The sequence below is a fragment of the Hylobates moloch genome, unplaced genomic scaffold (genome assembly GCF_009828535.3).
Source record: "Hylobates moloch isolate HMO894 unplaced genomic scaffold, HMol_V3 SCAFFOLD_22, whole genome shotgun sequence".
Lineage (NCBI taxonomy): Eukaryota > Metazoa > Chordata > Mammalia > Primates > Hylobatidae > Hylobates > Hylobates moloch.
In genome coordinates, this window is record NW_026652297.1 from 11,157,847 (window position 1) to 11,185,714 (window position 27,868).

General features: G+C 39.2%; 1 protein-coding gene, 1 long non-coding RNA gene and 1 pseudogene across 3 annotated transcripts in view; 1 reads left to right on the top strand and 2 right to left on the bottom strand.

Annotated features, from left to right (window-relative positions):
* The window catches only part of LOC131382289 (uncharacterized), a 93,607-nt gene extending 77,405 nt beyond the window's left edge, over nt 1–16,202 (bottom strand). For both annotated transcript variants that reach the window (XR_009211605.1, XR_009211604.1), the window contains exon 1: nt 16,089–16,202. This is a non-coding gene — a long non-coding RNA (uncharacterized LOC131382289). The remainder of the gene's footprint in view (nt 1–16,088) is intronic.
* Nucleotides 16,203–16,843: 641 nt separating this feature from the next.
* COPB2 (COPI coat complex subunit beta 2) overlaps nt 16,844–27,868 on the top strand; it is a 32,431-nt gene continuing 21,406 nt past the window's right edge. The window contains exons 1-4 of the mRNA XM_032143620.2: nt 16,844–16,970; nt 23,090–23,227; nt 27,047–27,133; nt 27,340–27,466. Of these exons, the coding sequence (XP_031999511.1) occupies nt 16,968–16,970; nt 23,090–23,227; nt 27,047–27,133; nt 27,340–27,466 (355 nt within the window). The 5' untranslated portion in view covers nt 16,844–16,967. The remainder of the gene's footprint in view (nt 16,971–23,089; nt 23,228–27,046; nt 27,134–27,339; nt 27,467–27,868) is intronic.
* On the bottom strand, nt 18,146–18,212 carry LOC116462157 (U6 spliceosomal RNA; annotated as a pseudogene).

A 27,868-nucleotide genomic window follows, 5' to 3' on the forward strand; every position in this document is an offset into this window, starting at 1 on the left:
TGGATAACCCGACCTTTCTCTCTGGCTGTCCTAAACACTTTTTCCTTCATTTCAACCTTGGTGAATCTGACAATTATGTGTCTTGGGGTTGCTCTTCTCAAGCAGTATCTTTGTGGTGTTCTCTGTATTTACTGAATTGGAATGTTGGCCTACCTTGCTGTGTTGGGGAAGTTCTCCTGGATAATATCCTGAAGAGTGTTTTCCAACTTGGTTCCATTCTCCCCATCACTTTCAGGTACACCAACCAAACGTAGATTTGGTCTTTTCACATAGTTCCATATTTCTTGGAGGCTTTGTTCATTTCTTTTTACTCTTTTTTCTCTAAACTTCTCTTCTTGCTTTATTTCATTAATTTGACCTTCAATCACTAATAGTCTTTCTTCCACTTGATCAAATCGGCTATTGAAGCTTGTGCATGGGTCACGAAGTTCTCGTGCCATGGTTTTCAGCTCCATCAGGTCATTTAAGGTCTTCTCTACACTATTTATTCTAGTTAGCCATTCATCTAATCTTTTTTCAAGGTTTTTAGCTTCCTTGCGATGGGTTCAAACATCCTTCTTTAGCTCAGAGAAGTTTGTTATTACTGACCTTCTGAAGCCTACTTCTGTCAACTCGTCAAAGTCATTCTCTGTCCAGCTTTGTTCCATTGCTGGCGAGGAGCTGCGATCCTTTGGAGGAGAAGAGGTTCTCTGATTTTTAGAATTTTCAGCTTTCCTGCTTTGGTTTCTCCCCATCTTTGTGGTTTTACCTATCTTTGGTCTTTGATGTTGGTGACCCACAAATAGGGTTTTGGTGTAGATGACCTTTTTGTTGATGTTGATGCTATTCCTTTCTGTTTGTTAGTTTTCCTTCTAACAGTCAGGTCCCTCAGTTGCAGGTCTGTTGCAGTTTGCTGGAGTTCCACTCCAGACTGTGTTTGCCTGGGTATCACCAGCAGAGGCTGCAGAACAGCAAATATTGCAAAATGGAAAATATTGCTGCCTGGTCCTTCCTCTGGAAGCTTTGTCCCAGAGGGGTAGCCACCTATATGAGGTGTCTGTCGGCCTATACTGGGAGATCTCTCCCAGTTAGGCTGCACGAGGGTCAGGGACCCACTTAAGGAGGCAGTCTGTCTGTTCTCAGAGCTCAAACACCGTGCTGGGAGAACAACTGCTCTCTTCAGAGCTGTCAGACTGGGACATTTAAGTCTGCAGAAGTTGTCTGCTGCCTTTTGTTCAGCTATGCCCTGCCCACAGAGGAGGAGTCTAGAGGCAGTAGGCCTTGTTGAGCTGTGGTGGGCTCCATCCAGTTCGAGCTGCCTGGCTGCTTTGTTTACCTACTCAAGCCTCAACAATAGTGGATGCCCCTCCCCCAGCCAGGCTGCCATCTTGCAGATCAATTTCAGACTGCTGCGCTAGCAGTGAACAAGGCTCCGTGGGTGTGGGAGCCGCTGAGACAGGCATGGGAGAGAATCACCTTGTCTGCTGGTTGCTAAGACCTTGGGAAAAGCACAGTATTTGGGCGGAAGTGTCCCATTTTTCCAGGTAGTCTGTCACCCTTCCCTTGGCTAGGAAAGGGGAATCCCCTGACCCCTTGTGCTTCCTGGGTGAGGAGATGCCCTGCCCTGCTTCAGCTCACTCTCCATGGGCTACACCCACTGTCAAACCAGTCCCATTGGGATGAACGAGGTACCTCAGTTGGAAATGCAGAAATCACCCATCTTCTGTGTTGATCATGCTGGGAGCTGTAGATTGGAGCTGTTCCTATTCAGCCATCTTGGAATGCCCCCGACTTTCACCACTTCTATTCAACATAGTACTGGAAGTCCTAGCTAGAGCAATCAGACAAGAGGAAGAAATACAGGCATCTAAATTGGTAAAGACGAAGTCAAACTGTTGCTTTTTGCTGATAATATGATTGTATAGCTGGAAAACCCTAAAGATTCATCCAAAAAGCTCCTAGGTCTGATAAATGAATTCAGTAGTTTCAGGATACAAAATCAATGTACACATATCAGTAGCACTGCTATACACCAACAATGACCAAGCTGAGAAACAAATCAGGATCTCTATCCTTTTTACAAAAGCTGCAAAAAATAAAATAAAATACTTAGGAATATACCTAACCAAGGAGGTAAAAGATCTCTACAAGGAAGATTCCAAAACACTGCTGAAAGAAATTATCAATGACACAAACAAATGTAAACACATCCCATGCTCATGGATGGGTAGAATCAATATTGTGAAAATGACCATGCTGCCAAAAGCAATCTACAGGTTCAATGCAATTCCCATCAAAGTACCAACATCATTCTTCACACAACTAATAAAAGCAATATTAGTTGTGTGAAGCATATCCTAAAATTCATATGGAACCAAAAAAGAGCCCACATAGCCAAAGCAAGAATAAGCAAAAGGAACAGATCTGAAGGCGTCACATTACCCAACTTCAAACTATACTACTATGCTATCATTACCAAAACAGCATGGAACTGCTATAAAAATAGGCATGTAGACTAATGAAAGAGAACCCAGAAATAAAGCCAAATACTTACAGCCAACTGATCTTTGACAAAGCAAACAAAAACATAAAGTGGGGAAAGGACACCCTATTCAACAAGTGGTGCTGGAATAATTGGTAAGCCACATGTAGAAGAATGAAACAGGATCTTCATCTCTCACCTTATACAAAAATCAATTCAAGATGGATCAAAGACTTAAATCTAAGACCAGAAACCATAAAAATTCCAGAAGATAACATTGGTAAAATTCATCAACATTGGTAAGATGTTGGCTTAGGCAAAGAGCTCATGACCGAGAATCCAAAAGCAAGTGCAACAAAAACAAAAATAAATAGAGGGGACATAATTAAACTAAAAAGCTTCTGCGCAGCAAAATAAATAATCATCAGAGTAAACAGACAATCAACAGATGGGAGAAAATATTTGCAAAATATGTATCCAACAAAGAAGTAAAGGAATGCAAATAAATCAGCAGGACAAAAAGCAAATAATTCCATCAAAAAGTGGCCAAAGGACATGAATAGACAATTCTCAAAAGAAGATATACAAATGGCCAACAAACATATGAAAAAATGCTCAACATCACTAACTATCAGGGAAATGTGAATTAAAACCACAATGAGATACCACCTTACTCCTGCAAGAATGGTCATAATTAAAAATCAAAAAATAATAGATGTTGGTGTGGATGTGGTGAAAAGGGAACACTTTCACACTGCTGGTGGGAATGTAGACTAGTACAACCACTATGAAAATCAGTATGTAGATTCTTCAAAGAATTAATAGTAGAACTACCATGTGATCCAGCAATCCCACTACTCCTGGATATCTACCCAGAGGGAAAGAAGTCATTATATGAAAAAGACACTTGCGCACATGTGTTTATAGTAGCAAAATTCACAATGGCAAAAATATGGAACCAGCCTAAATGCCCATCGACCAACAAGTAGATAAAGAAAGTGTGGTGTATATGCACCATGGAATACTACTCAGCCATAAAAGGAATAAAATAATGGCATTTGCAGCAATCTGGATGGAGCTGGACACCATTATTCTAAGTGAAGTAACTCAGGAATGGAAAACCGAACATCATATGTTCTCACTTATAAGTGGGAGCTAAGCTATGAGGATGCAAAATAATAATAATAATAATATGATGGACTTTGGGGACTTGGGGGGAAGGTGGGGAGGGGGTACAGGGTAAAAGACTACACATTGGGTACAGTGTACACTGCTAATGTGACAGGTGCACCAAAAATCTCAGAAATTACCATTAAAGAACTTATCCATGTAATAAAAAACCACCTGTTCCCCAAAAACTTTTTTTTTTTTTTGAGACGGAGTCTCGCTCTGTCACCCAGGCTGGAGTGCAGTGGCGCAATCTCGGCTCACTGCAAGCTCCGCCTCCCGGGTTCACGCCATTCTCCTGCCTCAGCCTCTCCGAGTAGCTGGGACTACAGGTGCCCGCCACCATGCCCGGCTAGTTTTTTGTATTTTTAGTAGAGACGGGGTTTCACCATGGTCTCGATCTCCTGACCTCGCAATCTGCCCGCCTCGGCCTCCCAAAGCCCAAAAACTTTTGAAATAGAAAAAAATTAAAAATCAAAAAAAAAAAATAACTAGTATGCCTATACACCAACAACAGCCAAGCCAAGAGCCAAATCAGAAAGGCACTCCCATTCACAATTGCCACAAAAAGAAAAAATACCTAGGAATATAGCTAACCAGGGAGGTAAAAGATCTCTACAATAAAAATTACAAAACACTGCTCAAAGAAATCAAAGAAGACACAAACAAATGGGGAAAATCATCCCATGCTCATGGATAGAAAGAATCAATATCATTAAAACGGCCATACTGCCCAAAGCTATTTACAGATTCAATGTTAATCCTATCAAACTACCAACAACATTCCTCACAGGACTAGAAAAAACTATTTTAAAATTTATATGGAACAAAATAAGAGCCCAATAGCCAAGGCAATCCTAAGCAAAAAGAACAAACCTGGAGGCATTACGTTACTTGACTTCAAAGTACAGTATAGAGCTACAGTAACCAAAACAGCATGGTACCGGTACAGAGCAAACAGGCAACCTACAGACTGGGAGAAAATTTTTGCTATCTATCCATCTGACAAAGGTCTAATATCCAGAATCTACAAGGAACTTAAACAAATTTACAAGAAAAAAAAAAAACATGAAAAAGTGGGCAAAGGACACAAACAGACACTGCTCAAAAGAAGACATTCATGTGGCCAAAAATCATATGAATAAAAGCTCAACATCACTGATCATTAGAGAAATGCAAATCAAAACCACAATGAGATACCATCTCACACCAGTCAGAATGGCCATTATTAAAAAGTCAAAAAATAACAGATGATGGAGAGGTTGTGGAATAAAGGGAATACTCATAAACTGTTGGTGGGAGTGTAAGTTAGTTCAACCATTGTGGAAAGCCATATGGTGGTTCCTCAAAGAGCTAAAAACAGAACAACCATTCAACTCAGCAATCCCATTATTGGGTATATACCCAGAGGAATATAAATCATTCTACCATAAAGACACATGCACATGAATGTTTATTGCAGCACTATTAACAATAGCAAAGACATGGCAACAACCTAAATGCCCATCAATGACAGATTGGATAAAGAAAATGTGGTACATATACACCATGGAATACTATGCAGCCATAAAAAAGAACGAAATTTTGTCTTTTGTGGGAACATGGATGTAGCTGGAGGCTATTATCCTTAGCAAACTCATGTAGGAACAAAAAACCAAATGCCACATGTTCTCACTGATAAGTGAGAGCTAAATGATGAGAACCCATGAATGCAAAAAAGGGAACAAAAGACACTGAAGTCTACTTGAGTATGGAGGGTGGGAGGTGGGAGAGGAGCAGAAAAGATAACCACTGGGAACTAAGATTAATATCTGGATGATGAAATAATCTATACAACAAACCCCCATGACATGAGTTTACCTATATAACAACCCTTCACATATGCCTCTGAACCTAAAAGTTTAAAATTTTTAATTGTATATTTGAAAATAACTAAAGAGTATAATTGGATCGTTTGTAACACAAGGATAAATGCTTGAGGGGACGAACACTCCGTTCTTCATTATGTCTTTTTTTTTTTTTTTTTTGAGATGGAGCCTCGCTCTGTCGCCCAGGCTGGAGTGCAGTGGTGCGATCCTGGCTCACTGCTAGCTCTGCCTCCCGGGTTCAAGTGATTCTCCTGCCTCAGCCTCCAAGTAGCTGTGACTACAGGTATGTGCCACTACGCCTGGCTTTTTTGTTTGTTTTTGTTTTGTATTTTTAGTAGAGACAGGGTTTCACCCTATTGGCCAGACTGGTCTCAGTCTCCTGACCTGGTGATCCGCCCACCTCGGCCTCCGTAAGTGCTAGGATTAGAGGCTTGAACCACCACGCCTGGCCCATGATGTGATTATTATATATTGTATGCCTATATCAAAACATCTCATGTATCTCATAAATATATACACCTACAATGTACCCACAAAAATTTAAAAGAAAAAAATAAGTGGGAATACTTTCAGGGTTGCTGAATGAAAAGCACCAAACTCTGTGAAATATGGCCAACTGCTATTATTATCTCTGCCTTCTGAAATCTGGCCCATTTTTTTACTTTTATTATTTTTAATTGATATTTAATAAGTGTACATATTTATGAGGTACAGTGTGATATTTCAATACATGTATACAATGTGTAATTATCAAATCACAGTAATTAGCATATCCATCACCTCAAACATTTATCATTTCTTTGTGTTGGGAGCACTCAAAATCTGCTCTTCTAGCTATTTGAAAATATACAGTAAATGTTGTTAATTATGATCACCTTACAGTGCTATAGAACACTATATTCCTCCGATCTAGCTGTAATTTTGTATCCACTAGCCAACCTCTGGCTATCTCCCAATACCTCATATTTCCTAGTCTCTAGTAACTACCATTCTCCTCTCTACATTTTTTAGATAAACATTTTTAGCTTCCACATATGAGTGAGAACATGTAGTATTTGTCTTTCTCTGCCTGGCTTATTTCACTTTACATAATGTCCTCCAAATTCACCCATGTCGCCACGAATTATAGAATTTTCTTCTTTTTTATGGCTGATTAGTATTTCATTGTGTATATATACCACATTTTCTTTATCTATTCATCTGCTGATGGACAGTTAGGTTGATTCCACATCTTGGCCATTATAAATAATGCTGCAATAAACATGGAGTGCAGATGTCTCCTTGACATACTGATCTCCTTTCCTTTGAATATATACCGAGTAGTGGGATTGCTGGATCATGTGGCAGCTCTATTTTTAGTTTTTTTTGTTTTTTTTGCAATCTCCATACTGTTTTTCATAATGTACATTCCTACCAACAACATATGAGTTTCCCATTCTCTGTATTTTTGCATTTGTTGTCTTTTTTTTTTTGCATTTTCAAATATTCTCTGTATCTTTGCATTTTTTCATATACCTGTTAGCCATGTATATGTCTTCACTCAAGGGATGTCTAATTTCTCTCAAATGAGATATCTCATTTGATTCTGGCCTATTCTTAAGTGTCTCCTTCTCCATGAAATTTTCCTCAATCTCCTAAGGCAGCAAGTATCCCCAGAAATTGTATGAAAAAAATGTGCATATGTACACTTCTCCCCTTGGGAGAAGATTCTGCTCTAACCAGGGAATACCAGTGACTGCTATGAACCATTCACTCATATTCTTATCCAGGTGAGAGAGGGAGCAGTGAGAGAGAGAATGGAGGCAGAATTTGAGACAGGTGATTGAACAGAAGCTGTTAGAGAGCCAAGGCCATGAGATGCTGCGAGAAAATGAGAATATGAAGAAACATGAGAAAAATTCTTGCCAAGTATGTCAGAATTTTATCCCACATCACCCAAAGATGAGTTCCATTTTCAGGGCACTGGGAAGGCCTGTGTCTCACTTCCTTTTAAAATGTAGCTACTATTCCATTATGCAGCTCCTTGCCAATTAAGCCTTGACCTCTTTCATCTACTCTAAATCAGAATAACTTATCGCTGTTATTGTCTTTCATCTTTAAAATGCTTTTATTAAGACTCAATTATAAACTCCCTCAGAGGCTTCTGGTTTCTGGCAATAGCAGGCTAGGTTATTCAGATCAACACTCTTGCTGAAAACAACAACAAAAATACTGGTAACATATATTTAAACAAACACCACTACCTTAAAATAATCAAATATTTGAAAACACAATTAAGAACTTCCAGGTCAACATTTGGATAAAATCCTGCCACCAAAATAGTAAGAGGACTACTGAATGATCAAAATCCTTAGAAGTATCTGTCAATACTGCTGTAGTCACTACAGGCAAAATGGATACTAGTCAAGACCTGCGGCCCACAGAAACTGGAGAATCTTACTGGGTATTCTTCCCAAATTAATACACAAGCAAATTAAGGATAAACCAGACCTCAATTCGCCTCTCTTACCCCTCAACCTGAAAGGACTGCAGGAAAACTGCCTTGGTACTAAGCAAAGAAGAAGAAAAAAAAGGAACAAAATGTCCTTGAGAAGCTGTGGCCATAGACCAAATTCTTATGGCTTTGTACCATGGGTACACTTAGCCTCCGTGAGCCAGACTTTAAGCCATGCATGTGCTGTGAGGAGATCTCAACTGTTGTCCCCAGGTGCCTGACAAAAACAAAATAAAGCCTCTCTAGAAGAGGACACACCCAAACTAGGTTTCAGAGTATCCTCCTAAATAATTTGAGGACAATTGCCAGTTATCTAGTCAAAGATAACAAATAACCAAGGGAATAAGAACCAGCCAAACAACAGAGAGAAGGAATAGACCCACACAGGCTTCAGCTATTAGACCTGGATTAAAAAACAATTATGCTTACGATGTTTATAGAAATGAATGGCAACCTTGAAATTAACTATAGTAGACTATAAAAAGTCACATATCATGTCTGAAAAGAAATGAAACTAAAAACAAAAACATAGTAACTGAAATAAAAACTCAACAATCATATTTGCAACATATTGCCAATACCTGTATAAGAGAGAAATAATGAACTGGAGGGCCGGTTGAGGAGGTGGGGTCAGAAGACCACGCACAGAATGCAGTAAGTACTGAGAGGAAAAAAATAACCACATATACAAGATGTGGAGAATATAGGAGAATATAGTACAAAGTTCTAACATTGGCATGCCAGGAAGCAGTGGATAAGAGAATAGGATAGAGCTTGAGAATTTTTTGTAACTGATAAGACACCAATTCACAGATTTAAGACTCAGTCAATTCCATGCAGAAAAGATGAAACTCATGCTTAGACAACTGGTTATGAAAGTGCAGAAACCTAAGATAAAGAGAAAATCTTAAAACAGTCAGAGAAAATTCTCTTCAAAGGAGCAATTAACAATTGGCTGCTTAACAGCGTGTCAGCAAAGGGTAGACTGATACAGGTTTAATGTGGTCAAAGAAAATTAATGCTAACCTAGAATTTACAACAACAAAGAGTGCCACTCAAGAACAAATTTGGTCCCTGTTCTTAGTCTGTGATCCCCTATAAAGTTCTGGACACTCTGGGAGAGGCTTGAAAAATCCACGTTGCTTGCATTTTAAGAGTAATGGATAAGGTCATAAGTTAATCAGACCCATGTTTGAGAAAGTTGTAGAACAAGGCCCTGCTATGGCACACAGAGTTGGTGAAAAGGGATGAGAGGGTACCTGAGAGGTGGGAGGTGGCTGACAGAGACCATCCAGCCCTACCTTAAAATTTTCCCTGCTGTGAATATAGCTTGTTGGTGGAAAATACCTGCTTTCTCCTTTCCTTGACTCCTCATTACTTGATACATCAAGGACCAGTTCCTTATTCCTTACCAGCAGGGTTGACATTCAAAATATTTAATAATGCTAAGTACCAGTACACATCAATTGGAAAAGACACCTAATGTAAGTCCAGATCCTGGCTGCTGCATAGGATCAAGATCCTGGGGACCCCCTGTGTATAAATTGTTAAACACTTTAGTGGCTGGATTGTGGAAAAGCCCCAGGGGAGGAACCTGATCAGCTAGGATAATGCAGATATTCAAGGCAGAGGCTATTTAGCAACAAGTATTTCCATATTTTAATACATGCATTGGCAATACTAGTACCTACTAACTGAATATGAGCCCTGCTTACAGCCCTTCCACCAGAATCCTTAACAGCTCTCAACCTTCTGCTCCCGGATCATCTGCCTTATGATTCCCCTTTCAACTTTAAACCTTTCAATAATGCTGCTTTCTTGTCTAGTTCTACCAGGAATACCCCTTACCATAAAATCCATTTTTTTCTCAGAACCTAGTTCTGAGTTCCCTTGAAACACTGAGACAGAAATTGCATATTCTCTTTTGGTGGACTGTTCATTCCTGAATATGACTATATCATTTCGTTTCATCCTAGTGGGCTTTATAAAATGAGAATCTAGATTTACGCAGAAAATAAGAGGTATTTCTTTGCTGTGGGCAGATTTAAAATAAGCTTTCTTCAAAATGGCAAGGTCCTTTGGTACATTTTGTTTGCTTAAAATAACTTTGTTTCTGGTGGGACATGGTGGCTCACGCCTTTAATCTCAGCACTTTGGGAGGCTGAGGTGGGCGGATCACAAGGTCAGGAGTTCAAGAGCAGCATGGCCAATATGGTGAAACCCTGTCTCTACTAAAAATACAAAAAAAAATACTAGCCAGGCGTGGAGGCACACGCCTGTACTCCCAGCTACTCGGGAGGCTGAGGCAGAAGAATTGCTTGAACCTGGGAGGCAGAGGTTGTAGTGAACCGAGATCGCGCCACTGCACTCCAGCCTGAGTGATAGAGCGAGACTTCATCTCAAAAAATAAATAACTTTGTTTCTTTATTACACAGTATATATTTATAATAGAAAATACAAATAAAATCACTTGGAATCTTCTACTTCTTTCAGATATTACTTTATGTCTATTCGTCTATCTATATGTATGTATATAAAGTGAATGTTACACTTTATATATAAACCCTTTTAGGATAGAGTTATATCTATATTCATTGTCAGTGTCAGATGCACCAAAGTATGGCCATATTTAGCTAAAGAAACAATTTCTTCTTCCTAGAGACAATAGCTTTATTTGGATTTTAGTGAATATATCAAACACTATCAATGTGAAGTTGCTTTGACATCAAATGAAAAGTCTTGTCGTAGTGCTACTCAATATGTTTTGGATTATCATCTTCAGATACAAAAGCATATCACGAGTTAAGAGCCCAATGAATTCATTTTTAAACCTTGGGACTTGGAGTACATTTGAATTCAAATTCAGTAATGCCCTTAGATCAACTTGAACTGACAAATGCTTTAGAAGAAAGAGGAATAAAGCAATTTGATGAAAATCACACTGTGCAGTGCCTTGTCACTCCAGATATTTCACTTTTACATTAAATTTTTTTCAATTAATTTAAAGGTAACTGCTATATGCCAGATATTCAGGCAATTCATCATTACTATTCATTTATTTATATGCAGCACTGTCATTTCCAAGGACATAATTCTTAAGGAAACATAATTACTCTAAACCTATCTACTTGCTTATATAAAACTTTGTGAAATCTTTTTCCTAGAAAGAAAGTTAAACATTGGATGACAGAATGTTCACCTGGGACCTCTACATACCAGGCACACTTGGGCCTGTATTCCTTGTCCCCTCATGCCTACCAGGCTCCTTTGTCCTGAGCCCCAGGAGCCTCAGGTTTGTAGAGCATTGTTCCAAGCATAACGCAATCTCAACAAAAATTTGCTGATGGAAGGTGGCTTCCAGAGAAAAAGAACAATGCATGCTATGAAAGATGTGGGAAATGCTACTACACTGGCACATGACTTAAGTAAAGACAAATGCCCATTAAAACATCCTGCAGCCACTCCCCTCATCCACTTCGTTTGACAAGAACATAGAATCACAGACTCAAAAGTATAAAAAAGCTTACAACAGGAGGAGACTTTGGAGCTAATGCTGTCCATTATTTTGTAGGTAATAAAACTAAGACCCAGAGATTCACTTCACTTGACAACCCTGGGGCAAAGAAGTACCCAGAGCCCACTGATCATGACTTACATGGGGTCTGTACCCCATGAGTGAAGAGTGGGGTACAGAACAAATCCGCAGATGGAGCACTGTGGAGGTCACTGACAAACTCCCCAGTCTACTGACGTATTTACAATGTCTAGCAATTCCCATCTATGAAATCACCTCCTTTGTTTCATTCAAAGCTCACTTTAAACTTTGACTCCTCTAAAAATGTTCATTAGAAAAACATACGTTAATGTAATTTTTAAGTTAAAATTAACACAAGTCAAACACATTACTAATAATCTGTATTTTTACACTTTCAGGTAAACAAAAGTTAACATCCTCTGCATCTGGAATCCTACAGCAAACTCCCATGGAGTAAATTTAACAAATTTAAAATGTTTAGAAGCTAGTCACATGAAGTGTACAGCACATTGTGGTTGGTCAATGCTTTTGCAGTCAGTCCAACATTTACCTCTAAGTGTTGGGCAACCACAAACTCCATTTTTCTTGGAAGACAGCTCAGTGGTTCTCCAACTCAATTTCGTCTGCTGCTGGCTGCTATTTGACTATGTGGTCAAAACTTTCGCTTTCATTCACCTCATACAGAAATCAGGCTGATAATCTTAACATTTCCTCTAACAGGAAAAGTAACTGACATGTGATGATGTATCAGTAATGAAGCATGAAGATTACCCTACTTAACATTCTTAAATGGTTTCCCAGAGCCTACAGGATAAAGTCCAGACTCCTTTAACTGGCTATCATGGATCTTCAGAATCTGAATCTCATTTATCTTTCTAGTACCATTTCTCAGTCCTCCCCCTTCTTACTCTCTGGCCCAGGCATGCTAAACTATTCTTAGCTCTCTGGAAAAGTCAAATGCTCTAGATATACTCTCTTGACATTTACCTGGCTAGTTCCTACTCACACTACAAAGGTCCATTTAGTGGCCTGCATCCATTTGGAGCCCTATCATAATTAAATCAAGCATGCCCTAAATGCAGGAACAGTCAACCCACTTACAGTGAGACACCTCTCACATCAACATTTGCCTTTCTTCACTAATCACTTGGTAAAATAGTTTATACTGATGACCTCTACTTTTTATCATCCAATAACTTCTAACCCCTTTGTAAACTTGCCTTCCCTAGCATTACTCAACTTTTTTGAAGGCTGATAGTGTCCTCACAATCATTTATTTCATTGGCAATAGTTTTTGCAAATACTAAGCCTCCTTAAATTCTCTAAAGCTATCAAGATGCTAGTTACCCAGTCAGATTTTCCCTTTCTTTTCCTTCTGTGACATAAAGTTATTCTGGGTCTCTTACTCTGATTGTTCCTACACTGACTCCACTTCTTTTTCTTTCACTTGTTCTTCTTTCCTGATTCTCTTTCTCTGATTGTTGCTTCATTTGCTCCACTATCATTCACTGGCTCCACATCTTCCTCTGATTAAAGATATTCTTCTGGGTTCATTAGATTAAAAACATCAGCAATAGAATGCCTCCCACTCCCTCAATTTAACAAACACATTTGTGTATCCAGTTGATTCTAGCTTCTCAGGGAAAAAAGGAGAAATTACAATCCAGTAAAAAAAAGATGTTAATATCATTAAATATAACTTAGGTTCATATCTCAGGTCTGTCAGTCATGAGCAACGTGGCATGAGGTATACTATTTAAACAATTTAGGCCTCTGTTTTTCATCTATAAATTGGAGAAAATAATGCCTATCTTTTAGTATTACTTTATGAATTGCAGTATGCAAAGTACATATTCCGATGGCAGGTAGGTACATAGTGGGCATTTAATAAAATTTTTTCCTTATTACTGTTATTTCCACACTCACTTCCACCAAACTTGTATAGTCTGTTTCAACTTCTTTTAATGTGTCATACACATCAACAAAAGACAAATCATCTAGAGTACAGATATAAACAGGTTTCCTTTCTGGCCCAGTAAGTCCCAACTACTTGACTCAAGGCTCAATTTCTCCTGATTTAAAAATCTTCAGGTTCTAGCCCCAACCTTCCTCTTCAACCTTCTCCCTCACTGTTCTTCTAAATGAATACCATTCTCCAAACAAATTGGACCTTTTTTGGTTCTCAAACATGCCGTATACTCTTCACCTCAAAGTCCACCTCAGATTCTACCTCCTTTATGAAACTTATCTCCTCAGCTGGATATTTTATCTTCAGAGTATTTTATTGGTACTTCTCTCAGAAGGTACTCATATTCTGCCTGGTATTCAATTATTTGTGCATAAATAACCTTTCCTGCTTATAAACTGTAACCCCTTTGAAAGGAGAAACTAGGTTCCTATTCATGTTAGTACTTACCACTTAGCTAAGTGATAACACATGTATTTAAAAATAATAAACAAGGCTGGGTGTGGTGGCTCAAGCCTGTAATCCCAGCACTTTGGGAGGTGGAGGCAGGCAGATCACCTAGGGTCAGGCATTCAAGATCAGCCTGGCCAACATGGTGAAATCCCATCTCTTCTAAAACTACAAAAATCAGCCGGGCGTGGTGGCGTACACCTGTAGTCCCAGCTACTGGGGAGACTGAGGCAGGGGAATCGCTTGAACCCGGGAGGTGGAGGTTACAGTGAGCCGAGATGGCGCCACTGCACTCCAGCCTGGGTGACAATGTGAGACTCCATCTCAAGATAAATAAATACAAATAAAATAAAATAAAATAATAAACAAAAAAACCTTTCTCAAGGAATTATTTTCCTCAACTTCTTATGAAGAGGTAGGAATAGGGTGGGAAGGGAAGGGTGTATATAGGGTACTTACAGAGGCACTGCAACCTGAATTCCCACCTGGAATTCTCCCAGCTGCTGCAAAAAGGCAGGGCTGAAATAGCTATCATAGAAATTGACTAGATAAGACTTTAAGATCTGTTAATCAATTGCAGTCAACCTCTTGGGAAACCCTTTACCAATCTGCTAAGCTTGTCTATATTTCTTTTCTTCCCAACGGTTATTTTTCCTACCTTCCAGTCTCCTCTAAACCAAGTAAACAAAAGATTTTAATTTAAACCCACAGTCGAACACATAGTGAAATACACCTGTATATTTAATGTTATGTATTAGTTCCTATTTAAGAATTTTATTTCTTTAAAATTTATTTCAACCAAAATCCAACACCAAATTCTATGGGTAATATCTTAAGGCAGCACCTAGTATAGTGCTTTGTATATAGGACACATTCAGTATGTAATGGTTAAAAGAGTGAATTTACAGTCTACAATTGCAGGACTTAATTTTGGCTAATTGCAGTGGAAAACATGAGAAAAGATATTGTCCAAGTAAGAATGACACTTGGGGGTTCAGGCCCACAACACCAGCTAGGTAGACCCTTAGATGCCCAGTGGTATACAAAGATTTAAGTATTCCCAGCTGAACCCCTTGACAATAGAGATACATCATTTTATTTTGTATTACTTAGTACTGTGCCAAATCCAAAAATACTCTCTCCAGTGCAAGAGTATCCAGGAATAAGAAATATTGAAAGTTCCACTATTCAAGCAAATCATGTATAGTTCATATAATTTTTTCAACTCAGGATCCTGTCACTCCATAGAGTAAGCAAGGTATGCAATTATTAGAATTATTAGTCGCAATTTACATAAAATCACACTGCTGGCACTAACCTCCAGTTCCAGACTCTTTTTTCCACTATTGAATGCCACAGAAACATAAAAAAAAAAGAAAAAAATGGAAGGATCTTTAGAAACCATGTAGCTGGATTTTTTTTAAGATGATGAAAACTGAGGCCCATGAAGAGAGTCACATTAGCTCAAGGCTCCTACTAAAGCCAAATAATTTCGTGCAAAATCATCTCCCTCTGATTATCTACACACACAAATATATAATTTTTCTTTTTGCCTTTCTGAAAATCTGGAGGTCTGAAAAGACTTTAAGATTTCTCTCAAGTTAAAGATACACGTTTGTACGTGTAACCAGAGGGCAAGTTTTATATGGTCCATATGTTTTCTTTAAAAAAAAAAAAAAAAGGAAATACAGATGTGCAGTGTCTGTGATAGGCAAGTGTTCTCGAACTTTATTGTGTAGTGTAACCCCTATGGCACAGGCCCTTAGAATTCAGCCACATTAATGAAGAGATATTTTCATGTAGTAGAAAGAGCACAAACTTTGAGGTTTTTTGTTTTGAGGCAGAGTCTTGCTCTGTTGCCCAGGCTGGAGTGCAGTGGCGCGATCTGAGCTCACGGCAACCTCCACCTCCTGGGTTCTAAGCAATTCTCCTGTCTCAGACTCTGGAACAGCTTGGATTACAGGCGCCCGCCACCACGCCCGGGTAATTTTGTATTTTTAGTAGAGACGGGGTTTCACCATGTTGGCCAGGCTGGTCTCGAACTCCTGACCTCAGGTGATCCACCCGTTTCGGCCTCCCAAAGTGCTGGGATTACAGGCGCGAGCCACTGCGCCCAGCCCAACTTTGAGGTTTTATCTACCACTTACTATGCAGTCTTGGCTGGAACACTTAACTTCCTTGAGCCCAGTTTCCTCATCATTAAATGGAGGTAATTCAGGTTTGATGTGAAGATTTGAGAGGAAGGTATGTCTGGCACACTGCTGAAGATCGATAAATATTTGTTGAATGAATAACACAGCCAGCCGATGCTCAACAAAAGACACATACACAAACACACACACACACGGTTGGGTAGTTGCCGTCTCCCGGGAAGCTCCAGAAGTGGAAGCTCTCAGCCCTCCCTCTGACTTCAGAAGCCTGAAGCTAACTAAGCCCGCAGCCCGGTGCTTCTCTTCGCAGCCTTAATCAGTGCCCGGGCCAGGGCCTGCAGAGAACTCTCTGGGCCTCGCACCAGGCCCCAAGAACACACTGGAGACTCGTTTCGCCTTCTCCCTCGCCGTTCCCCCCTCTAAGGCCAGACTCCGAGAAAGCCCGAAGCGGTTCTCGGCCTCCGAAACACAACTACAGCACTGGGGAGCTTGCCCTGCAGTTAGCGTCCAGCGGGGATTAGGCACTTCGTTTTCCTCATCTTTTCAATCTCTATCTTCTGGTCAGGGTCCAAGCTCAGCGGCACCAGGACACGGCCCTCAGTGGTCTAGGCCACACCCCTCCTTCCCGGCGGCCTCAGGTCCACTACCAGCAGTCTGGAAGGCCACGTTGCCTAGGAAACTGGGGCGGGACTTGGGAAAGGACGGTCCTGCGTGCCGTTTGCGCAGGCGCTCCGGCCCTGGCCTCTGACTATCGCGAGAATCGGCTCCCGGAAGTTCCACGTCAGTCAGTCTGACGGTCAGTGGATCGGTGGGTTTCTCTCAGGGCCTGAGTAGCCGGTAACAAACGAGGGTTCCCGGGATAGGACCGACACAGCCATGGTAGGTCCAGACCCCATAGAAGGGAGCGGGGTCCCACAGGTTACTGCCGATTCCTGGAGCTTCTGGACTGAGGGCCGCGGTAAGCAGTGGTCTGGGCTCCCGCTGCGGCCGCCGCCTCAGGCCTTGCGGGGTCTTGGTCCAGGTTGATTCCAGGAAGGGAGAAGGCGGTGGGGCCCAGGGGACCGGGGTGATTTGGGGAGGCAATGCCTGCTAGTGAGGGGTTCTGTCTCCCCGGGCGCTTGTGGCGCTTGCCAGAGCTCCTGCAGTCTGCAGCGGGATCGGTGGTGTAGGGAAACATAGAGGCCGAATATGTTGAACTCCGTAGGAGGCTTTGGTAAAACTGAAGTTTGCCTTTAAAACGGTGGTAGTTAATCTGCACTCCTGTTGGGCTTATTTCGGGGATAGCGTGTGCTGGCTACAAACTATAAACAAGCAAAGAAGCCAAAAACAAATGTATATGGAGTCAAAAATGGAATTTCAAATGCTTTGATATCTCAGCTGTTAGGTTTCTAAGGGGAGAAGAAGGGTTGGGAGGAAGGGGGTGCTGTTTATAACACTGGCTGGTGTGCTTTTATGCATTTGCAAATCCAGTGGCTGGTAAGAATAGTAATTGTTAGAGCACTTTGTTATTATCACCATAACCCTAAAAAATGCCCTAGACTAGTTTGCAGAAGAGTGTTATAATAATAAGGAAAGAAAACAATAGTGTAAGAATATCTTCCGTCTCTATTGAAAATGAAAAAAAAAAAAATTAGCCGGGCGTGGTGGCGGGCGCCTGTAGTCCTAGCTACTCGGGAGGCTGAGGCAGGAGAATCTCTTGAACCCGGGAGGCGGAGGCTACAGTGAGCCGAGATCGCACCACTGCACTCCAGCCTGGGACAGAGCGAGACTCCGTCTCAAAAAAAAAAAAAACTTGTTACGAAGCACAGAATCAAACATTTTGGAGCTTGAAGACACTAGGGATAAAGTCCCTCATCTTCAGTTAAAAAAAATTTTTTTAATTATGTTTCTGCAAGGTTAATTGTGGCAAAGTTGGAACTAGAAACAGAGGAAAAAGGAATACTCCCAGAGAAAATGCACAGAGAAACAAACATGTTTGCATAAAATTTAGTGTATTCATTCACAGACACCGCCCCCCATCCATGGACCTTCATTTTTTTTTAATTTGTTTTATTAAAAATATGGAACGCTTCACGAATTTGCGTGTCATACTTGCGCAGGGGCCACGCTAATCTCTCTGCACGTGCTGCTGAAGCTAGCACCATCCGTGGACTTTCTTGGACACCCAGATTACAGTCCCTGAACAAGACCTCAAGCCTCTTAATTAGAGCACTTCATATTACTACCTGCTCTAGTTTGGGTCTGCTGTGGTTGCAGTAATGGACGTTTTTGGAAAAGGCTCTTGGATCTGCCTAATTTCATTTTCTTTTGCCATCTTTACATTTACCAGTGTATTTATATAATGAAATATTGCCTTCATTCTTTATATATTTTAAATCCTTTGTGGAAAATACAAAACGTGAATTTATTCATTTGTACATTTACCATAGAGTATTTAGTGTGTGCCATGCACTTTGCTAAACATGGCTGCCTAATTCTCACAGCAGCTGGGAGATAGAGTTTATGTTTGTGAAGTGGTTACTATAGGTCCGGCACTGCTCTAACTGGTTAACTCTGAATTTAATTCTTACAGCACTAAAGAGGTAGATAATAATAATATTCCTGTTTTACATAGGTCAAACTTGAAAGAGGTTAAGTAAATTTGCCCACTACTGCACATCTGAAATGAGTGGTGGAACTGAAATTTAAATCCATCATGGCTTTCTAGTCTTGTGTTATGGTATCTGTCCTTAAACCCCCATACTCAAATATACAAGGTGATCTGGAGATAAAGACATGTATAAGCAGTGACCCTGGCTTTAAGGAGGATCTACTCTAGAAAGCAAGAAAAGATGTGTACACAAGTGTACCATGGACAGTTAAAATGAAATCCTATAGGATTCCCTAGGAAAGAATGCTTCAGGCTAGGGTAACTAGAAAGGTCTTACTGGTGGCAGTGGCATTTAAGCTGAGTCCTAAATGCATCCAGCTTTTGGAAGATGGAGGGATATATTTAAAGTTGAGGATACAGTGTGAGCATCCTAATCATCTTTGTCCCAAAGTACCTAGTACATTGTCTTATTCAAAATAGTCACTTAACTGTTGGGAGAAATATTATCACAAGAACCCATGCCTGTTTCTTTCTTTCTTTCTTTCCTTCCTTCCTTTCTTCCTTCCTTCCTTCCTTCGGAGAAATATTATCACAAGAACCCTTGCCCCTTCCTTCCTTCCTTCCTTCCTCCCTCCCTTCCTCCCTCCCTCCCTGACAGAATCTCACTCTGTCGCCCAGGCTGGAGTGCAGTGGTGCAATCATGGCTCACTGCAACCTCCACCTCCCAGGTTCAAGTGATTCTCCAGCCTCAGCCCCCCGAGTAGCTGGGACTGCAGGCGCATGCTACCACGTCCAGCTAATTTTTTTTTATTTTTTTTTTTTTGTATTTTTAGTAGAGATGGGGTTTCACCATGTTGGCCAGGCTGGTCTCAAACTCCTGACTTCAGGTGATCCGCCCGCCTCGGCTTCCCAAAGTGCTGAGATTATAGGCATGACTCACTACGCCTGGCTGCCTGTTCTTTTTTAAACTGAGGTTTGTGCTTTGGGAGTGTGTAGAGGTTTACTGGGGTTGCTCAGAGTTCCTTGGCCCAACTTATGGAGCATCACTTTTACTCAATAATCAATAATTTAAAATATTTTAAAGTAAAATGTTCACAATTTATAAGTGTCCAATTTCCTCATTACTGGAGGAAAATTGTGAGATATGCTGGCTTATATGAAAATCCTCACCATAGTTCCTGCCTGGTACATAATAGACTCTTCATACCTGTTGACTCCATAGAGATTTAAAAAGAAGTTAAAATTTGTAATAGTAATTTATGGGGCAGAATTCAGAAATGAAGTAAAAAGCCTTGATTTTGGGAACTAGCAAGGAATGTGAAGATGATGATTTGAAAGTAGAAGATTGGAGCTGGGAGACCGAGGTGGGTGGATCACAAGGTCAGGAGAGGAGTTCGAGACCAGCCTGGCCAATATGGTGAAACCCTGTCTCTAAAAATACAAAAATTAGCTGGATGTGGTGGCAGGCACCTGTAGTCCCAGCTACTCGGGAGGCTGAGGCAGAATCGCTTGAACCTGGGAGGTGGAGGTTGCAGTGAGCCGCGATCACACCACTGCCCTCCAGCCTGAGCGACAGAGCAAGACTCTGTCTCAAAAAAAAAAAGAAAGAAAGAAAGTAGAAAATTGGAGAGAGGAAGGGACTGATGACAGTGAAAACATTTTTGAGGAAATTGAAGAGAAGAGCCAGAGAACTCTGATCTTTTAATGTAAGAGGTAAAGGTTGTTGCTGAAAGTGAAGGAGGCGTGGATAGAACAAGACTTGAAGTAGTCAATGACCCAAATTTGATAAAAATCCCCAAAAAAGATGAGTAAAAGCATTGTGAGGTGTTTTGTCTCAGGAAGTTATCTCTGCTAGATCTTCTTTTTGTATTCAAAAATAACCTTAAATTTCTGTCCCATTCGTGATCATCATAGAAGATCACAGCAATTATTGATTTGACAGTAACTCAACTTGCCAAATGAGCTTTTAGGTTGTGTTTAAGACCTGTTGAAGGGGAAATATATTTTAAATCAGTCTTTTCTCAGCATGCCTCCTAGACAGAATTAAGCCCACTGCCCTAAGATACCATTGTATGTAATGAATTAACTTTTCTCCTAGAATGGCATTTTTTGGAGAATGGAGAAAATAGTTATTCAAATAATTATCTGTTCTGTAATCCAAAGGAAGAATTTGGCTTGAAAAGGCTATTATAAACTATTCATATTTTCTGACTTGAGAGAATGTTTTTATTTTTGTTTTAAATTGTTTCAATTATCATTAAGTTTCTGTAATTTAAATCCATTAAAATATTTCAGACATTCCCATTTGACACCAAAGGCCATCATGCACAGGGATATAACCCTTACTGATCACATATTATGTTACCTAGCATTTACTAGTATTTTTGCCAAGATAATCTACCACTTTTCTCCAAAGAACTCAATATTATGCCTTATGGTTACTAGGACCTCATGAATAACACTTCTTCAGAATATTTCCTGATATGACACTGTTGACCTGGGCACAAAATTGTGATTTGCGAATATTTAAAATTTATTGGCCGGGCGCAGGAGCTCACGCCTGTAATCCTAGCACTTTGGGAGGCCGAGGCGGGCGGATCACAAGGTCAGGAGATCGAAACCATCCTGGCTAACACAGTGAAACCCCTTCTCTACTGAAAATACAAAAAATTAGCTGGGCATGGTAGCATGCGCCTGTAGTCCCAGGTACTCGGGAGGCTGAGGCAGGAGAATCGCTTGAACCCAGGACGTAGAGGTTTCAGTGAGCAGAGATCGGTGCCACTGCACTCCAGCCTGGGCGACAGAGCGAGACTTCATCTCAAAAAAAAAAAAAAAAGTAAATTTATTTACTAGATAATTCTATGAATTAGAGGTTCTCAAAATGTGGTCTGCGATTCCTTAAGAGTCCCTAATACTCTTTTAGGAGGTCCACAAATTAAAATTATTTTCTTAACAGTGAGACGCTATTGGCACCTTTCACAATGTTGATATTTGCACTGATGGTGTAAAAGTAGCAGAAGGTAAAACTGCTAGTGAAGTGACACCAAATTGTACTGTTAGTATATTCTTCATTGTGACACAGTTTTTTAAAAAGTCAGTTTCACTTAAGAATGTCATTGATGAAACAGTAAAAATTTTATTACCTCTCCACACTTGAGTATGCATCTTTTAAATTCTGTGTGGTGAAATGGGGAGTATGCATAAAGCAGTTCTACTGCATACTGAAGTATGGTAGTTGTCTCAAGGGGAAACACTTGTACCATTTTTAAGTTGTGAGCTTTACTTGAAACAATGACTGAGAAACTCTGCTTATTCAGACTTGAATATTTGGTAGACATTTTTTAAAAACCTGAAAGAGATTGGCTGGTCCCTGACAGTATTTGTTGCCAATGATAAAATTAAAGCTTTCCAGTGAAAGTTCGAATTTTGAAAAACTCACTGAACTTGATGGATTTCCAATGCTTAAAGGCTTATCAGTTGAAGTAGGTGGTGAAATTAGTGAATGTGTAATTTTTTTGATAAAGTATAATGATGTTGTTAGCATCTAGAAGATGTGCATAATTCAGTGAACCAGCATTTTCCAAATGACCGATGCTTAATGTTAGAAAAACATGCATGAGAGAAAGATCCATTCAAAGTATGGACTAAACCAATGGATTTTAATGTAACAAAGTATAAACAGCTTATTGATATGGTTTCAGATTTTACCTTGCAAGTAACCTTTAAGAAACTACCACTTCTTGAATTTCGAAGAATTTCAAGTAATGAAAAAACTATTAAGATACTCCTCACTTTCCAACTAGGTATCTGTGAGACCAGGCATTATTTTGTAGACATTAACGAAAACAACATATCACAACATATTGAAGGCAGAAGCAGATAATGAGAAACCATCTGTCTTTTGTTAACTCAGATTATAAAGAGTTTTGCCAAAATGTAAAATATTGCCACTCTTTTCACCAAATTTTTTTGAAAACATAGTTATTTTTCATAAAAACGTGTTATTTTAGTTAACATGTACTGGATTTATTTTTGTTATTTGAAAATGAATTAATATATAAATATTTTAAAGTTGTCTCAGGTTTAATTTTTAACATGGTAAAATGCCAATTGCTAAAACTCACATAAACAAAAGCTCTTTGGGGTCCTCAAAATGTTTAAGGACTATAAAGGAATCCTTAGAGCAAAAAGCTTGAAGACTACTGCTGTACATCTTAAAATGTTAAATATTCTGATTTTTTTGATGTGTAAATGAAGAAATAAGTGCTTAGACTTGAAACTGTTTCAAAAGCTTAGCAAAATAGTAACTGAATTGTTTTGTAGGCCTATTCATGCACTGTATTTAGTTAAAATCTCAAACGTATTTTATTTGGCTTAGCAATTTAATTTTTTTAATGTTTCTTTTTAGCCTCTGCGACTTGATATCAAAAGAAAGCTAACTGCTAGATCTGATCGAGTTAAGAGTGTGGATCTGCATCCTACAGAGCCGTGGATGTTGGCAAGTCTTTACAATGGCAGTGTGTGTGTTTGGAATCATGAAACACAGGTAGGAATTTTTCAGGACTTTAATAGAAATAAAATACTGTGTTAGACTGTGTTTATAATGAAAGAGAAGAAATACTATAACAGAATCCAGAAGCTATATGCAAACTGCTTTTTCAAGTTGGTACAAAGTATTTTAAATATGAAGGAACTAACATTTATGAGGGGATAGTTTTGTAGGAGAAACTGTCCTGGGTATGTTATATACAATATTTAAATATAACAACTCTGACTTAGGTAGTATTAGCTCTTTTTTGAAATTGAGAAAACTGATGGTATTATAGAATCACTTCCTAAAGTATTTAATTGTTAATTTTCCATTCAGTGAATATTCTATCTTAAGAATGATATTTTTAAATCTATTTTTCTCCCAAATGCCCAATGTAATGATATACAGATAAATCTTTCACTCAGCCATATAGATTATATCAGGGAAATATTTATAGTCAGCTTTTTATTATACACACATCTTACAGATTGTCTGCCTAAATGCTTGACTCATTCTCTTTCACCTGAGTAAATAACATATCCTTCAAATTAGTTTATCTCATATTTTCCAGTCCTCCTAGACTGTATTTAAGAGTACAAAGCATATAGTTAGCACTATACCATACAGTTGTGTCTACTTATATAGTAATTATTCTTAACGTCCAAAGTTAAGTTCTTGAAATCCAGGTAAAATTCGCATTTGAGGAATTTAAAATGGCAAAATAGGATCAAGGAACCAAAGCCAGAGTAAACCTAAAAACACCTTTATACTTTTATACTCACTGTAATGAAACAGAAATGACTGTACACTAAACTCATACCCTGTATTAGTCTGTTCTCACACTGCTGTAAAGAACTACCTGAGACTGGGTAATTTATGAAGGAAAGAGGTTTAATTGACTCACAGTTCCACAGGCTTAACAGGAAGCATGACTGGGAGGTCTCAGGAAACTTAAAATCTTGGCAGCAGGTGAAGGGGAAGCAAGCACCTTCTTCACATGATGGCAGGAGAGAGAGAGCGAAGTGGGAAGTGCCACACACTTTTAAACCATCAGATCTCATGAGAAGTCACTATCACAAGAACGGCAAGGGGGAAATCCACCCCTGTGATCCAATCACCTCCCACCAGGGCCTTCCTCCAATTCGACATGAGATTTGGGTGGGGATACAAATCCAAACCATATCATAGTCCATCAGTGACATTTTATACAAATTAACATTTTGTTTTCTGCTGTATCTCAGTACCTATAACATTACCTGGCACATGGTAAATGCTCAATAATTATTTGTTCAACGAATGAATAATATGCATTTCACTTATCACTAGTTCAGTATTTGTGTTCTCTACAATTTCAGATCTTTATCTTGTGAATTCTTTTTGCTTTGATGCAAATAACTGTTTTTTTTTTTCCTTTCCGTTTAGTTCTTGAGATGTTTAAAATATTTCTGATTCTATGTTTAACAGATATGTTGGTGTCCTCTCTCTCTGATTATTCCTAGGGATTCCTCTCTTATCAACTACATTTACCTATCTCTCAGCTCTATCACTTGATCATGGTATGTTCTAAAGCCCAGGCGTACTTCTCTTATCTTTCTCTAGGCTTTATTGTAATATATCTCTGCTTTATCTGCATTTCCACTTTGCCTCCTTTTTCTCTTCTATACCTTTTTCTGCCCTATGACAGGACCATCTGCTTCCCTTTTCATAATTCATCTCAGTGGTAATTTCATGTTTAATTTCCTTCTTTCCTCTAAGAATGGAGGTTCTTTGAGGGCAAGGATTACCCTCATCTTATTTCCCACTGTTGGTCCAGTGCATGAGGCACTACCTGATACACTGTCAGGCTCCTAGTAGATAGTAAGTCTTTGTTGAATGATTGATCTGTCTTTGGTTCTCCCTGTGTTTTCCCTGTGTTTATATCACCAACAGTATTTACCATTCCTTTATTGAGAGCAAATTCTTGAGCGAGCCGAAAAGGTTTTTGGAAGTAAAACGGTTTTTAGATGTACTTGAATTTCAAATAAGGAGATACTATATATTCTTTGAGGTGGTACATGGAGTGGTTTAAAAAACATAGTATTTTAGGATTTGAAGCCAACTTGCTGATTAAATTATATAGGCAAGCCTTTTAACCATGCTGAGCCTCTTTATTTATCTAAAGTGGAGATGATATTATTGCCTTGCCTACATCACAGGATTGTCAACAAGATAAAATAAAATTACATAAAATTGTGTATGAAACCTATAAAGTACCATATAAGTATTAGTCATTAGTTATGCTTTCCTAATCTACGTTGAGTATTTGTATGTATTGCGTGTGTAGCTTTTCTTACTCTTTATTTGCATCAGTCATAGCCCCTAACATGGCGTTGAACCTTATTTGTTCTGCAGCTGCTTTATTTTTACTGCTCAGCAGATCCCTGGATTTGTTGGCTCCTCATGAGCTTTTGTGGATTTTTCTGCCGTGTTATAGATTGCATGTTCTGTCTACTCTCAGTGTCTGTATCATAGTCAGCTGGTAGTGATTCTACAGGTTGGAGTTGAAGTGCCTACTCATTCAGCCTTTGTCTAAAGAATCTTTGAACTCTGGCTTGAAAAGTCAGAGTAGGACAGTTCTTATGAACCGGTCCCTATTATTTTTTTAGTGCACATGGTTAATCAATCAGTAAGATTATTTTGTGTTTCTTAGTTATTTCATTTTTGCTCTCTGATACAAAAAAGGATTGGAAAATGATAGTTTGACTTTCAGACTTTTAAGAACAGGCATCAAAGAAGGAGAACAAAGAGGTACCATTATCTCTGCTCTTTCTAGGAGGGTCTCTACCTGTATCCTATGTGTATAATTCCATTCTGAGCAGCTCGGAGGAACATATAAGTCACTGTGTTTTCATATTTTATTAAAAAGAAATAATAACATTTGTATGGAATCATATTGCTAAAGCATGCAAAAGAATCGTACCTTATTCATGAGTCACTTTTATGGGTTTCAATTTCAAAAAGACTGACTAGGTGCAGTGGCTCACGCCTGTAATCCCAGCACTTGGGAGGCTGAGATGGGTGGATCACTTGAGGCCAGGAGTTCGAAGCCACCCTGGCCAACATGGTGAAACCCCGTCTGTACGAAAAATACGAAAATTTGCTTGGCATGGTGGCGCACACCTGTAATCCCAGCTACTTGGGTAACTGAAGCATGAGAATCACTTGAACCTGGGAGATGGAGGTTGCAGTGAGCCAAGATTGTGCCACTGTACTGCACTTCAGCCTGGGTGACAGAGTGAGACTGTCTCAAAAAAAAAAAAGAAAGAAAAAGAAACTAAGAGCTAATTCATTCAACAAATACTTATTACACACTAATTGTGCGCCAGCCACTGTTCTAGCCTCTGCCTATACAGTGTGAAAAATATTCCTGCCTTTGGAGAGCTTAGCAGGAAAGATTGGCACTAAACATAATTATGAGGTGCTACATTATGAAAGGGAAGTACAAGTTTCCATGGGTGGATTTTCAAGGCAGAGAGAACAAGAGCAGAGGTGAGGCTGGGAGTAGCCAAAGGTGAAGCTAGAAAAGGGAGGGAAGTGCTAGAGCACAGAGGATCTGGAATACCATCTTGTGGATATTTCTTTTCTCTTATCTTTTAAAAAGTGTTGTAATTTTGAATCTATTAAAAGATAGTTGGTCTTTATTAAAAATTTGAATGTTGAGCTTTTATATTTTAGCCTGAGAATATATTAAAATGAGAAGTGATCTTAAAAATTGGATGTTTGAAATATAACAGAGTAGATTTTATGGTTTATTTTCTTATAGCTCAATTTGTGTATTCTTGTTACATTTTAAAGACACTGGTGAAGACATTTGAAGTATGTGATCTTCCTGTTCGAGCTGCAAAGTTTGTTGCAAGGAAGAATTGGGTTGTGACAGGAGCGGTAAGTAATTAATATGAATCTCTATTCCCATTTTCTGAATTGGTCAATGATTATGTAAATTTGTTGCAGGATTTTGATTCCCGATTTGTTTTGTTAATTGCAGCAATGTTTTGAAGCATAGACTTTATTCTTTGAGCCTGTGATATAGTTTTTTTGTATAATTTACTTGATAACAGGGATGATGGTTTTAAAATTTCTGTTTCTAGGATGACATGCAGATTAGAGTGTTCAATTACAATACTCTGGAGAGAGTTCATATGTTTGAAGCACACTCAGACTACATTCGCTGTATTGCTGTTCATCCAACCCAGCCTTTCATTCTAACTAGCAGTGGTAAGAGATGACCTTTTTTGGTTATGTGCGTCTCTTTGGGTAATTCATTTTCATTCACTGAGACATGCTATGCTTTAACTGCTGTTACAAATAGAATTCTAATTCCAAGCAGCCTTTAAACTATTTAGATCCATTACTGTGCTGTTGATGCTGCTTGTGTTTGTACTTTAATGAAATATCAACTGTACTTAGGATTTGTGTAATGATTGCTCCAATTCCTGTCAGATAAGACCTACAAGTCTAGATGTTTGAACATCTGCTGAACAGAAAGGTCATTTACATGTTGACGAGTGAGTTTTTGGCAGATTGTCATAGACCCTACTCAGTTCAATCTTTATATTCAAACTAGTTTGCTCCTTGGTATTGTGTATAAATAGTAGACCTCTTGGAGGACTGGAAAAA